Genomic DNA, 15,740 nt, shown 5'->3' with positions numbered 1-15,740 from the left:
TCTCCCCGTGACTGTGTGGATTCCCTTGGGGTACTCCGGCTTCCTCCCACCTCCAAAGACATGCACCTGGGGATAGGTTGATTGGCAACACTAAATTGGCCCTCGTTTGTGAATGTGAGTGTGAATATTGCCTGTCTATCTGTGTTGGCCCTGCGATGAGGTGGCGACTTGTCCCGGGTGTACCCCGCCTTCTGCCCGAATGCAGCTAAGATTGGCTAAAGCACCCCTAGCAACCTCAAAAGGGACAGGCGGTAGAAAATGGATGGACGGATGGAGAAAAATAAATTAAAATGTTTTTTTCATTTTTTAATCTGTCTTCTCCGGCCAATCAAGGCAAATTATATTGTTATGTAGATGATTAACTTTGGAAAGCGTATTTGTATTTGACTATATTAAATGTTTAGATAGAATTGTTTTAAACAATTTAAAGTTTTCTTTTACATAAACATTTATAAGAGGGGTTTATGTAGTTTATAAAATAATGTAGTTAATCGAAGAACCGGCACCCAATGTTATTATGCAGATATTGATTTTGAATCGAGAATCATTCTGAATCGAGAATCGACCTTGAATTGAATAGTTACCCACAAGAATCAAATCGAATCGTGTGGTGCCAAAAGAGCTCTGTTTCGGTTACAATAGGAAGACATACCAACTTGTCCCCAGTGAAAAGGGTTGATGCCACCGGTTGTGCAGTTGTAAACAAGGATGGATTTGGGCCTACAACAAAGACAGCAGCTTTTAATCGCAGCAATGAGAAGGTGAATTTATAGAGCTAATATACGTTAAATATTTGATATGTGATCACACATGGTTAGCTTTCCGACCTGTTACTTCTCTGTAATCCAGAGTACCAGGCAGCAGCTAGCGTGGCATTGATGACCACATCTACAGGCACCAGATCAGCTACAGCATCATTAGATGCTCTCATTGTGCGGAGGATCCCTTTGCCAGCCTATGATGGAAAAAAGGGAACACAGTAAAATGCAGGCTGTGTGATAGAATGTCACATTCTCTTACTTAAAAACTGAAGTACTGAAGTGCAACTTGATTTAGTTTAGGTTTAAAAGGCATGCACATGCAGTACAAAGTCAATAACAAAACAAGGGAACACAGTAAAATGCAGGCTGTGTGATAGAATGTCACATTCTCTTACTTAAAAACTGAAGTACTGAAGTGCAACTTGATTTAGTTTAGGTTTAAAGGCATGCACATGCAGTACAAAGTCAATAACAAAACTAAGAATATAACCTTAAGAGGCATTTAATTTGCAAGAATGCAGATGTTATATTATCCTCAAATCCTTCTTTAAGCTGCAGATACTACTTTAGCAAGTAACATTGTACTGCAAAAATCTGTTTGACAAGACGGTATAGTTTTGGTTGTAAAGAGCAATATAATCAACACAGTGAGACTGAGTAAGAGTATCAAACTTACACCTTTCAAGTTAGGAGACGTCACCTCTATGTTATCTATATGTGTATATACAGTACATATACATATATATATATATATATATATATATATATATATATATATGTGTATATATATACATACATATATATACATATATATCTATGTATATATGTATATATATATGTATATGTATACATGTATATATATATATATATATATACATATATATATACATATATATATATATATATATATACATATATATACACATATATATATACATATATATATATACATATATATACATGTATACATATACATATATATATACATATATACATAGATATATATGTATATATATGTATGTATATATATACACATATATATATATACATATACTGTATGTCTTGATTGGATTATCCAGAGAATAGTACTCGATACCGTGGTAGAGCGTAATATGTAGGTGTGGGAAAAATCACAAGACTACTTCATCTCTACAGAACTGTTTCATGAGGGGTTCCCTCAATCATCAGATTTTAAAATCTCCTGATGATTGAGGGAACCCCTCATGAAACAGTTCTGTAGAGATGAAGTAGTCTTGTGATTTTTCCCACACCTACATATATATATACATACATATATATATATATATATATATATATACACATATATATATACATATACATACATATATATATATATATATATATATATATATATATATGAATGGTAAATAAACAAATACAATGATTTGCAAACCCTTTTCAACTTCTATTCAATTGAATAGACTGCAAAGACAAGATACTTAATGTTCGAACTGAGAAACTTAAGATGATGTACAGCATGAGTTTACTGTATATCCTAAAATCACAAAGCCAAACAGAATTACAGGACACTGTGCCACGCTTATTGATATTTTTACCAATGATTTTGATAAGAACACTACAAGTGCTCTCCTTTTAACAGAGGTAAGTGATCATCTGCCAGTTTTTACAATATATGATGGAAACTACAAGAAGAACATAGAAAACAAAAGGAGATTTCGAAAACTGTTCACAGAGAAGAGGATGATTGTTTTCAAAATTGAGCTACAAAAGCAAGATTAGGACAATGTGTACAATGAAAAAGAGGTTGATGAAGCATATGAACATTTCTTAAAAAAGTTCATAATACTTTATGACAAACATTGTCCATGAAAACAACTCAGTAGTAAGCAGAGAAAGAATAATCAACCATGGATGACAAAATGATTAAAAAATGCTTGTAAGAAGAATACACTATATAGAATAATTGATAGCACAAAATACTACAGAGGCAGAAATTAAGTACAAAAAGTATAAAAACAAGTTAACAGACTACGATCATGTACAAAATAATATTACAGTGAATTATTGGACAAGAACAAAAATAATATGAGAGCAACATGGGGCATCCTCAATAGCATTATTAAAAATGGCACTAAGAGGGATTACCCCAATACTTCATAGACGGAAATAAAAATAATTACTCAGTGGCCTAATGGTTAGAGTGTCCACCCTGCGATCGGTAGGTTGAGTTCAAACCCCGGCTGAGTCATACCAAAGACTATAAAAATGGGACCCATTACCTCCCTGCTTGGCACTCAGCATCAAGGGTTGGAATTAGGGGTTAAATCACCCAAAATTATTCCCAGGCGTGGCACCACTGCTGCCCACTGCTCCCCTCACCTCCCAGGGGTGAACAAAGGGATGGGTCAAATGCAGAGGACAAATTTCACCACACCCAGTGTACGTGTGACAATCATTGATACTTCAACTTCAATAGCATAATTAAAAAACTAAATTTTGATTCCTTTGTATGTCTTTACATCTAAAGAAATCGACAAATAAAGCTGACTTGACTTGACTTGAAAAATGGCACTAAAAGGGATTACCCCAATACTTCATAGACGGAAATAAAAATATTGAAAACATAAAGGAAGTTGTTGACAGCTTCAATAATTACTTTGTAAATATTGGACCAAAATTGAAAGAAAGAATTCCAGACCCAGTTTCAATTGAGGACTATAATGATACCATAGAGCGAAATCCCAACTCCATGTTCCTCAGTAATGTGACAAAGGAGAAAATAGTTATAATTGTAAAAAAAAATGCAAATCTAAGACTTCAACTAATTGTAACGGATTTGATATGGAAACGATAAAAAAGGCTATTGAAGAGATCTCAGGACCATTAATGTATTGTATATTAGTAACGTATCATTTCAAACAGGTAAATTTCCAGACAAAATGAAAATGGCTAGAGTTGCACCAATTTATAAGACTGGAGACAATTATCAATTTACAAATTATAGACCTGTCTCTTTACCTCCACATTTTTTTAAAATCATTGAAAAACTGTTCAACTACAGATTAGAGAGTTTCACAAATAAAAATAGAATAATCGTAGAGAACCAATATGGATACAGAGCTATTGTTTCAACTTCAATGGCTTTAATTGAAATTACCAATACAATAGATAGTAAAAAATGTGCGGCAGCAGTGTTTATGGATCTAACTAAAGCATTTGACACAACTAATCACAATATTTTAATCAAAAAACTATAACGATATGGCATCAGAGGGTTAGTCTTAAACTGGATAAGAAGTTATCTAATGAACAGGAACAATATGTGAAGCTCGGCGAACACACTTCTACAACACTAAATATATCTTGTGGTATACCTCAGGGATCAATACTAGGACCTAAATTATTCAATCTTTATATAAATGACATTTGTAAAGTTACAAAATATTTAAAGTTAGTATTATTTGCGGATGATACAACAGCGTTTTGTTCAGGAGAGAACATAAGACGCTAATACGAATAAAAACAGAAGAAATTAACAGATTAAAAAGATGGTTTGACAAAAATAGACTATCGTTGAATCTCAGTAAAACTAAAATAATGCTATTTGGTGACAGTAGAAGAGAAAGTCAAATACAAATACAAATAGACGGAATAGTAATTGAAAGAGTAAATGAAACCAAATATCTAGGTATAATGATTGATGATAAATTGAACTGGAAATCTCATGTAAAAAATATACAACATAAAGTAGCAAGAAACACATCAATAATGAATCAAGCAAAACATGTTGTAGACCAAAAATCACTTCATATTCTCTACTGCTCGCTAGTGTTACGATATCTGAGTTACTGTGTAGAAATATGGGGAAATAATTACAGGAGTACACTTCATTCACTAACTGTGTTACAAAAAAAGATCAGTTAGAAAAACACACAATTGCATATAGAGACCATACAAATCCTATATTTATTGAATCAAAAATACTGAAATTCCACAACATAGTGAATTTGCTAACAGCTAAAATTATACACAAAGCAAACTATAACCTGCAACTCAAGAATATACAACAATTCTTCTCAAAAAAAGAGGAGAAATATAATCTTAGAGAAAAATGTAATTTAAAACATTTGTACGCATGTATAACACTTAAGACCTTCAGTATATCTGTATATGGAATTAAATTATGGAATGGATTAAGCAAAGCAAACAATGTACTAATATGATCCACTTCAAGAAGCGCTTCAAACTTAGTGTTTACAAAGTACAAAGGAGATTCGAGATAAACATTCTGAATGTATTTTATCCATTCATTCTCAAAATAATCTTACTTATCTCACCAATTATTATTTATTTATTTTTATTGTGAGTACTTACGGAATATATTGTGAATAAATTGAGAACAGGAAGTGAACAAAAGTTTTAGCAACTGTGTTTCAAAAGAAAAGGGGTAGGATTAAACAAGCTCTGCTTCTTCCTATTCTTTTTCGAACATGTTGAAAAGAGAAACTGGAAATTGTGATGTGTCATGTAGTATGCTTGCATGTTCCAAATAAACTCAAACTTCCATTTTTTTTTCTTGCATATAATCATTTACTTTGAATTTAATGGCAGCAACATATTGCAAAAGAGTTGGCACGGGGGCATTTTACCACCGTTACATGGCCTTTCCTTTTAACAACAAACAGTAAACGTTTGGGAACTGAGGAGACAAATTTTTTAAGCTTTTTTTAGGTGGAATTCTTTCCCATTCTTGTTTGATGTACAGTTTAAGTTGTTCAACAGTATGGGGGTGTCCGTTGTGATATTTTAGGCTTCATAATCCGCCACACATTTTCAAAGGGAGACATGTCTGGACTACAGGCAGGCCAGTCTAGTAGTACCCACACTCTTTTACTATGAAGCCACGCTGTTGTAACACGCGGCTAAGCATTGTCTTGCTAATATAAGCAGCGTCGTCCATGATAACGTTGCTTGGATGGCAACATGTTGCTCCAAAACCTGTATGTACGTTTATGCATTAATGGTGCCTTCACAGATGTGTCAGTTACCCATGCATTGGGCACTAATACACCCCAATACCATCACAGATGCTGGCTTTTGAACTTTACGCCTGTAACAATCCCGGATGGTTCTTCTCCTCTTTGTACCAGAGGATACAATGCCCAAAGTTTCCAAAAACAATTTGAAATATTGACTCGTCAGACCATAGAACACTTTTCCTCTTTGCATCAGTCCATCTTAGATGAGCCAGCGAAGCTGGCGGCGTTTCTGGGTGTTGTTGATAAATGGCTTTCTCTTTGCATAGTAGTTTTAACTTGCACTTACAGCTGTAGCGACAAACTGCAGTTACTGAGAGTGGTTTTCTGAAGTGTTCCTGAGACCATGTGGTGATATGTGATCAGTGTTTGATGAGCATCCCTCAACTTTCTTAGTCTTATATTTTCTCACTTGTGCCAGCTTTTGTGAAACATATTGCAGGCATCAACTTCCAAATGGGCTAATATTTGCTTAGAATAACAAAGTTTACCAGTTCAAACATTAAGTATTTTGTCTTTGCAGTTTATTCAATTGAATATACGTTGAAAAGGATTTGCTAATCAGTGTATTCTGTTTTTATTTACAATTTACACAAAGTGCCAACTTCACTGCTTTTAGGTTTTTTAATACATTTGTTCATAAACCCAGTTTTGATTAATTTAATACATGGACAGCTCTCAGTATGAAACTATATTTCTTACAATACTTACTGCAATGAATATTCCACTGGGTCCATTGAAATTATCAATCCAACCCTGAAACAGTAGTCAAAAGAAAGTATGAGTGATGATTTCAGTAACTTAAAAAAGGACACTAATCGAAACACAAACTCACTGGGAAAGGTTCTTTCCAGCTGGCCCCAACAATGGAGGGTCTGACAATGGCAACATTGAGGTCCCCAGCTTCCTGTTGCACCAGATACTCTGCTAATGCTTTTGTGAAGGTGTACGTGTTGGGACGTTGCCCTATCAGTTTGGGAGTCAGTGTGGACACAAGCTCATCATCCATCCAACTGGGGACAAAAGCAATACATGAGAAAATTTACATGCACCTGGAAGAGGTAAAATCATCTGCCAAATACAGTATATCATAACTGTGTAGTATGTTTTATACTTCATGAGGCATCTTAGTACGGATTTATTCAGAATTGAAATAACAAACAGAAGTGATGGTTTTAATCTGTCCTGATCTGACACCAAATGAGTTTGAGCTGCAGATTTGAAGGGGAAGAACTGCTTTATAAACTAGCAGACTGGACAGATTTGAAAAGAACAAAAATAATGTCACAGGGTGCAAGGCTGCTTGCACAAAACACACCACCTAGGAGGTTAAACATTAAGACACTACAATACCATTGAAAGTAAGTCGAATGGAAAATCCCTAAAACAACACAAAGGAGAAGGTTCATTGTACTTCTGACTGTCTGAATAATCTCAACTAGGGATATAACAATATGAAAATGTTTTATCACAGTTGCTGTGACAAAAATATTGCTTAATATTACCACAGTGTTGTTGAAGGTGCTCAAAAATATGTATATACATTGAAATCTTTTAACCAAATCTTAAATCAATAAATAAACAACATACACAATACATATCTTCATATTTACAATTCCTATGTTTTTATGCAACTTCAGATTACAGTATGACGTTAGAAATGGGGAACAATTTATGTGCCTTGTATTCTTGCTAGCATTTACGCTTGCTTCTCCAGAAAATAAGCAGCATCACAAGTCTTTGAGTTTAGCGAATTGTAGTCAACAATCCTGGTTTTACGGTAATATTACGATAAAGAATGGTAATACAGTTGTACCTCAAATTTATCAAACAATTCGAACAAAAAACTATTTTCAATAAATGAAATCAACACACTACATATTTAAAATGCTTAAAAAACAACAACATTTTAGAGAATACTGTTAAAAAACGTTTAAAATATAATGTAGTACGAACAACTACAGTAGTTTTATGACATACATAATGTAATAATATTGTTCAGCATTTACCTTTGGGACCGAACTAATACAGACCAGATAGGGCTACATACAGTACAAGCTCATTTTTGTCGGTTGTCCCCGGGAAAAGGCAGAGTGAAAGCAGGTTAAAAATGCATTGACGGTAGTGATTCAACTCTAAAGATTTACCGTCAAAATCTATACGATAGCTGTCAACATACAGCATTTCAACCAATGGCGGAAATGCTTTTACCTCAAATTAGGCTCTTTGAGGTACCACGGTACAGTTGTACCACAATTCACAAGTAATTTTAGATTAGAGCTGTGTGTTGGTTTTGTGCGGGCATTATATAAGTTACAAGCCTCCCTGACGCCGGTTCAAGGAGTATTTGTTCGTCATTATCTTCCTCTTTATGCTCTACTTACCTTGTACAAAACTCTCTTTGAACCACATCTAAACTACTGTAATATCATCTGGTGTAACATCTTCCCTACCTACCTTCACAAATTACAATCCATCCAAAAGAAAATTATACGGGCCCTGTCATGGTCCAAGTTTAATGCCCCCACTCGTCATCTATTTCATAAATATCATCTCTTAAGACTGACAGAGTTCAATATTTATCAAAATGCTTGTTTAACCTATCAAGTCATTTACAGGCTGAATCTTAGGCTCTGTAGTTTGGTTCTTATCTACCATCACCAGCATGCCCACAACACTCGTAACTTAGATCTGATAACAGGTAAACATCGTTTACTGGCTTGTACCGCTCACAGTGTCGTATGCAGGGGACCAAAGATTTGGAACCAGCTTAATGAGAGCCTCAAGATGCTGTATCCATTCTCCAACTTCAAAAAGAAACTGAAAAATTACCTATTAACCACATATCTTTAATGCCTCATGTGGGGCAGACTACTGTTGGGTTTTGCATGGTTGAATGAATGTATGTATGTATGTGTATGCTTGCTTTAGTACTATTACCTTGTGTTTATCATAAAGCGTTGTTGTTGTTTGGGTTTTGTTTTTTGTTGTTGTGCTTGCTACTATATTTGATCTTTCCATGTATATATTGTCCTTTGGACCCCCTGTCAAAAGCTTCTCCTAGCTTATTTGGGGGACCCTTTTACGTACCAACATCTTTAAATGATGATATTCACCACTATTGTAAATGGTATATGGTATTGTGAACAAACTTGTAAACTTGTCCACAGCTTATAGCCAAAGATTGACAGAGTCCTGCCCCCCTACCACCAGAATTGAGAAAGTTAATGCGAATGACAAGAAGTGGACAACTAAATCAGTAAAACAAACCATTAAAACATCCAACCTACCAATTAGCTACGAGTCAGCTCATCCACAAAACCATCAGTCTGCTTCACTCACGCAGGAGCCAGCCTCCGTGGCATAGGGCCACAAATGAGAAACTACTTGTGCTGTTTGACGTGTTTAAGTTTGTTCTGTCTCCTGACTCAACAAACTGGACGGTCAAGCATTATCTTTGGTACAAAGACAGACATACTGAATCGCCTATTGGACACTTTGACCTGTGGTCCGTCACTCAACTCAACTCTTCCGTGTGTAATATAACCAAAAATTACACTTTCAACGGTTACATGACAGAGAAGCAGTCTGTAGAAGATATCTACAAAAGTCTCCTTCTCAAAGTAAATGATGAACAATATAATTGCATAAAAAAACTGTAGTTGTTCGTACTACTTTCTGTTGCATGGTTTTTAAAAAATGTGTCTTATCTAAAAGTTAGTTTTTATTTTTTAAAGATATATTACATGTTAAAACGATGATGTTGTGGAGGGATGGAAGGATTAAATTTAATTCAATTAATTTCAATGGACGTAGATGCTTTGAGATAGGAGTGTTTTGAGTTACAAACACTTTCGCTGAGAGAATTGAGCTCGTATGTTGAGGTACCACTGTGCTAAAAATCGGGAGCTTTATCGCAGTTTATCCTTAACATGAATCATTGCATACCTAATATCAACAAAATCTACAAACACATTCCACAACATTTGACTAGTCCAACCTAAGAGTAGAGACTAGCAGCCTTCATGGAGCCATCCTGCAACGACGGCCATACAAAATATATCACTCGCTATGGTTCTATGCACTAAATTAGTCTGTATAGTTTGTTTTTTTCTATTTTCAAAGTCCCAAGTTTCCATGCTTACCCTGTAACGCATTTATTAGTAATACGCCACATGCTTCCCATACACTGGGGGGGCGCTTATTTCATTTTAGCACGGATAAATGGGTTGCACTTTGGTTTGACCTATGACGTCACACCAGGCATTGCGGAACCTTACAACTGGTTTTCACTGATGTCCGCGGTAATATTGGCACAGATTGCAAATATTACAATATTAAATAGAAGACAGAATCAAGAAATTATCTTGGATTGCTACCAACATGACGCTACTACCAAGAATGTATTGGGCCAGACGCGGGTTAGATACAATGAAAAAGCGGTCGAAGAGTTTTTTCGAAGGAATTCTTGGATGGAGAATCATGGAAATAAAACTTCTGAATGTTTCTGAGTTCATTCAAAATGCTCTGTGTTTTGATGGAAGAAGTTTTTAATCCTAGGGGAAAGACCATTCTTGCTCAGACCAATACTGTTCCAGATAAGGGTTGCTATTTTTTTGGACTATCTTGCCGGTTGTGCAGAAAGTTAATGAGTTTGCAGTCCACAAACTCCGAACTTTGTATTTTGTTCGGGAGTCCGAATTTAGCCGGCATTTTACATTTCTTTAGCTACCTTTTTAAATAAATCTCTGTTTCTTTTTTTCTACCATCGATTGATTTCAAAATGTTATGTTCTTTTAATTTGTGAAGCAAATAAACAGTCTCCTGCTTATTACAATTGTTGCTGATGTTTTTATTGAATGGTATTTGCTTCCAGAATGTTTCCCGCGCGTTGAGACCAGCGCATGCGAAATAAGACGGGTCCTACCCGGCCACACACACCCCCTTGAGACATCCTGTTTCCAATCGCGTAATCCAGGTGTGTTTCAAAAACAGAAAACAATTGGATTGAAGTGTTTCCATGGGTTGTTGTAGACTTACTTAGAGCCAAACTATTTGATAAATTGGACTAATTTAGTGCATGAACACAGACTGACTGATTTACCAAATGACACCCATTATTCAATTTGCAAGCTGAACACTTTAAAAACATGTTCCAACATTAAAATTCCAAATCTATTTACTTCAGCGTGTCAATGAGTTTGACATAGTCTACAGTTGGAGTATAGATGACTTCCTCAATCAGCTCTCGGTCACAGTTGGCATAAGCCGTGGACACATGGATGAAGACTTCCAGATGCTTCATCTTGTGGGCCAGAGATAGCATCTTCTGGGTGGCCAACACATTCAACTGCATTGCATCTCTGAGAGCAAAGAAAAATTATCATTTGAATTAAAGTGTGACATACATATATTATTATATATCATATATATATATATGATTATTGTTTTCTGCAAAAATACAATAAACAATTTACCTTAGTTTTTACTGACAAAAAGTGTGATACAAAATTAACTATTTAGAAACCTAACAGACCATTGACAGGTGATTAAAGAGATAATGTCACTTATAATCAATACCTCACTATAGAAAAGTCACCTAACTAGGATTAACTACTAATCAAAAGGCTCTGTCTTCTATGCACAGTAGAAAGGCAGAAAGAACATTTGTAGTGATGCATATCTGTGTGTACTACAAACAACTTTGACCCGAATCATTCATGATGCAAAGCTTGTTGATGCAAAGTTTGTTGAGCAAAAATCTATACATGTATGCACTCAGAAACCGATCCTTCAAATTCATCTCAATCTAATGATGTATTGGGTGTGCGAGCGTGTATGTATATATATACACTACATCCATCCATCCATTTTCTACCGCTTATTCCCCTTTGGGATCGCGGGGGGCATTTACATGCACATAAATATATGTACAAATACATATCCATAAAGTCGTGGTCAAAAGTTTACATACACTTGTAAAAAACATAATGTCATTACTGTCTTGAGTTTCCAATAATTTCTACAACTCTTATTTTTTTGTGACAGAGTGATTATAGCACATTCTTGGTTGTCACAAAAAACATTCATGAAGTTTGGTTCTTTTATGAATTTATTATGGGTCAACTGAAAATGTGACCAAATCTGCTGGGTCAAAGTATACATACAGCAATGTTAATATTTGGTTACATGTCCCTTAGTAAGTTTAATTGCAATAAGGCACTTTTGGTAGCCATCCACAAGCTTCTGGTTGAATTTTTGACCACTCCTCTTGACAAAACTGGTGTAGTTCAGCTAAATTTGTAGGTTTTCTGACATGGACTTCTTTCTTCAGCAATGTCCACATGTTTAAGTCAGGACTTTGGGAAAGCCATTCTAAAACATTAATTCAAACCTGATTTAGCCTTTACTTTACCACTTTTGACATGTGTTTGGGGTTCATGGTCCAAATATTAACAGTGCTGTATGTATACTTTTGACCCAGCTGATTTTCAGTAGACCCAAAACGAATTCACAAAAGAACCAAATTTCATGAATGTTTTTTTGACCAACAACTGTGTGCTCCAATCACTCTATCACAAAAAAATAAAGAGTTGTAGAAATTATTGGAAACTCAAGACAGTCATTAAATTATGTTCTTTACAAGTGTATGTAAACTTTTGACCACGACTATATATATATATATATATATATATATATATATATATATATATATATATATATATATATATATAAAACGTTGTTAGATTTTAACAGTAAATGAACGAGTACATTAAAGGGGAACATTATCACAATTTCAAAAGGGTTAAAAACAATAAAAATCAGTTCCCAGTGGCTTGTTTTATTTTTCGAAGTTTTTTTCAAAATTTTACACCTCCCAGAATATCCCTAAAAAAAGCTTTAAAGTTCTTGATTTTCGCTATTTGCGATGCGACTGTCCATTTCCCTGTGACGTCATACAGTGCTGCCAATACAAACAACATGGTGGTTACCACAGCAAGATATAGCGACATTAGCTCGGATTCAGACTCAGATTTCAGCGGCTTAAGCAATTCAACAGATTACGCATGTAACAGATGGTCGGAGTATGGAGGCAGATTGCGAAAACAAAATTGAAGAAGAAACTGAAGCTATTGAGCGAATAGCTATTGACGCCATTTGGCCATAGCATGTGTGTACCTAATGAAGTGGCCCATAGCATGGCTGTCTTATTAGCATCGCCGGTAAAATGTGCGGACCAAACGATCAGGACTTTTGCATCTTGTGACACTGGAGCAACTTAAATCCGTCGATTGGTAAAGTGTTTGTTTCGCATTAAATGTGGTGATCTAGTTTCAAATGCACATACAGCTAGCGTAAATAGCATATTATCATCAATTAGCATAGCATGTTAGAATCGATTAGCTGGCAGTCATGCCGCGACCAAATATGTCTGATTAGCACATAAGACAACAACATCAACAAAACTCACCTTTGTGATTTCATTAACTTAATCGTTGCAAATGCATCTGCAGGTTATCCATACATCTCTGTGCCATGTCCGTCTTAGCATCGCCGGTAAAATGTGCAGACACTCTGGCACATTCAATGGGGGTCTGGCGGAAGATTTCTTGCCAGTGGTGCAACTTAAATCCCTCCGTTAGTGTTGTGACACCCTCCGACAACACACCGACAAGGCATGATGTCTCCAAGGTTCCAAAAATTAGTCAAAAAAACAGAAAATAACAGAGCTGAGACCCGGTGTTTGTAATGTGAAAATGAAAATGGCGGGTGTATTACCTCGGTGACGTCACGTTCTGACGTCATCGCTACAAGACCGATAAACAGAAAGGCGTTTAATTTGCCAAGATTCACCCATTTAGAATTCGGAAATCGGTTAAAAAATACATGGTCTTTTTTCTGCAACATCAAGGTATATATTGACGCTTGCATAGGTTTGGTGATAATGTTCCCCTTTATTAACTCATTTTCTACCACTTATCCTTAATACTTTTGACAAAATAATAGAATGATAAATGACACAGTATGTTGTTGAATATTTCAGCAGACTAATTAGGAGCCTTTGTTTGTTAACTTACTACTAAAAGACAAGTTGTCTGGTATGTTCACTATTTTATTTAAGGACTTAACTGCAATAAGAAACATGTTTAATGTACCCTAAGATTTTTTGTTAAAATAAAACACGCACACACGCACACACGTAACGATAAAAATATTTTGGTACCGGTACTAAAATAATTTCGATACTTTTCTAAATAAAGGGGACCGGAAAAATTTGCATTATTGGCTTTATTATGTCGAAATACAATTTGGTACCAGTACCAAAATATTGGTATCGGGACCACCCGAATACATATATAGCTAGCTAGTACAAGTAACATGAGGTTACAAGGAACATAAGGTGAATATCCCCACAAATAGGAGCAAAACACTTACTTGAGCGGTTCATTGAAGCGAATGGTGGCGGCACAGTGGAAGACAATGTGAATGCTTTCAGCCAGTAAGATCTGCTTATCCTTCCTCAGATCCAGTTCAGGCTTTGTCAGGTCACAGCTGATTGCAATGATCTTCTCTGCAAAGCAAGGCTGTTCTTCTTGTAACCTACCAAACAACTAAGAGAAGACATCAAAATTCAAATCCTCATTTTCACAGGTATTCTCTATTTGACCACATCAAAAGGCTGATAAGTGAAAATCACTATGTTTCCTTGCAAACAATATTCTGGTTTCCATTAAATATAATCAATATGGCAAAAATCTTTTTTTTGTATGTGACATACATGCACCTACCCTTCTTACTTTGTATGTAATCACCTTCTCAACTCACCTTTTGTTTTGTTTAAAAGTTCAGTAGGGAGAGGGTTTTGAGCTTGGACGTTAGGGTTGGGAGACATGAAGGATTGTTTAATGCATCGCAATTGGGACATAGACAATTCTTAATTAATGAACAAAAGTCCAAATCTTGATTATTTAAAAATGTTACATAAAGCAATATAGTTGGTTCTAAAATGTGGAATTGGCGCAAAAATAGAGAGAAAAATACAGGCAGGAGAGGAGAAGCCATGCTAACCGCTAAGTTAGCTTGAATGTGAAGTTGTGCATCAACAAAAAAATATGTTTTTGTACTCTTTAACAGAAGTGGATGCCAAACCTCCCATTAAAGAAAGAAAAACTTTGGTCACTGAAATCACCTAAAACTAGGGGTCCATAGGTACGCATTACAACTATAAACTGTTCACGACATCGAGGTTTTAATTAGTGTGATTACATAACCACAAGAGGCTGAGGGAATTTATTTCTCTGCCGTCACCGGCATTTGAGTAGACATGTTTGACAATCAGAATTGTTGAGCCTCGCGTTTATTCGTCTCTCGTTTCAAACGGGGCGGAAAACTTCTCACTCTGTGCATCGCTATCAGCACCTGAATTAACTGAACACATTGGGCCCTCTTTTTAGTCATCCACAATCTTTGTCTCATTGGGCGGAATGCAATTCTGCCAGCTTTACACACAAGAGAAGCACAGACAGGTAGCCTCGCTACTCCTCAGGGAGAAAAAAATGTATTACAAAACCAAATGTCTCATTTTGGGAATATTTCAGCTTCAAATGGAATGGGCAATGAGCCCATCAAAACGGGCTAACGAACGAGAATGCCATGATCACGTGATGGCAACAAAAAGCGTCAGACCTAATTTTTCCAACTAGGAAAATTGTACTTTCAGATATATTTAAGTTACATTTTTGCTTACAGAAATGAGAGTCAATTTAATTTTTTGTTTGTTTATTTATTTAGTATAACAAAGTTATTTACCTTCCAATTACACTAAAATGACAAACACTTATACAGTAATGAGTAATTTTCAATGGTTACTTGCCTTATATACTACATACATACACACACGTATAAATATATACAGCAATATATATATATATATATATATATATAGAAATATATACATACA

The 15,740-nt window shown here is 35.4% G+C and overlaps 1 protein-coding gene across 3 annotated transcripts in view; it reads right to left on the bottom strand.

Moving 5' to 3' along the window:
• Positions 1 to 15,740, bottom strand: part of far1 (fatty acyl CoA reductase 1) — an 86,059-nt gene that overhangs the window by 26,462 nt on the left and 43,857 nt on the right. For all 3 annotated transcript variants that reach the window (XM_061894897.1, XM_061894896.1, XM_061894898.1), the window contains 6 exons: positions 14,216 to 14,391; positions 10,963 to 11,142; positions 6,615 to 6,792; positions 6,491 to 6,535; positions 828 to 955; positions 653 to 720 (listed from right to left, as the gene is read on the bottom strand). In XM_061894897.1, coding sequence (XP_061750881.1) covers positions 653 to 720; positions 828 to 955; positions 6,491 to 6,535; positions 6,615 to 6,792; positions 10,963 to 11,142; positions 14,216 to 14,391 — 775 coding nt within the window. The remainder of the gene's footprint in view (positions 1 to 652; positions 721 to 827; positions 956 to 6,490; positions 6,536 to 6,614; positions 6,793 to 10,962; positions 11,143 to 14,215; positions 14,392 to 15,740) is intronic.

Source organism: Nerophis ophidion, linkage group LG03 (assembly GCF_033978795.1).
Source record: "Nerophis ophidion isolate RoL-2023_Sa linkage group LG03, RoL_Noph_v1.0, whole genome shotgun sequence".
Classification (NCBI taxonomy): Eukaryota; Metazoa; Chordata; class Actinopteri; order Syngnathiformes; family Syngnathidae; genus Nerophis; species Nerophis ophidion.
Note: the sequence above shows the minus strand (reverse complement) of the source record. Positions and strands in the feature narration are given on the sequence as shown.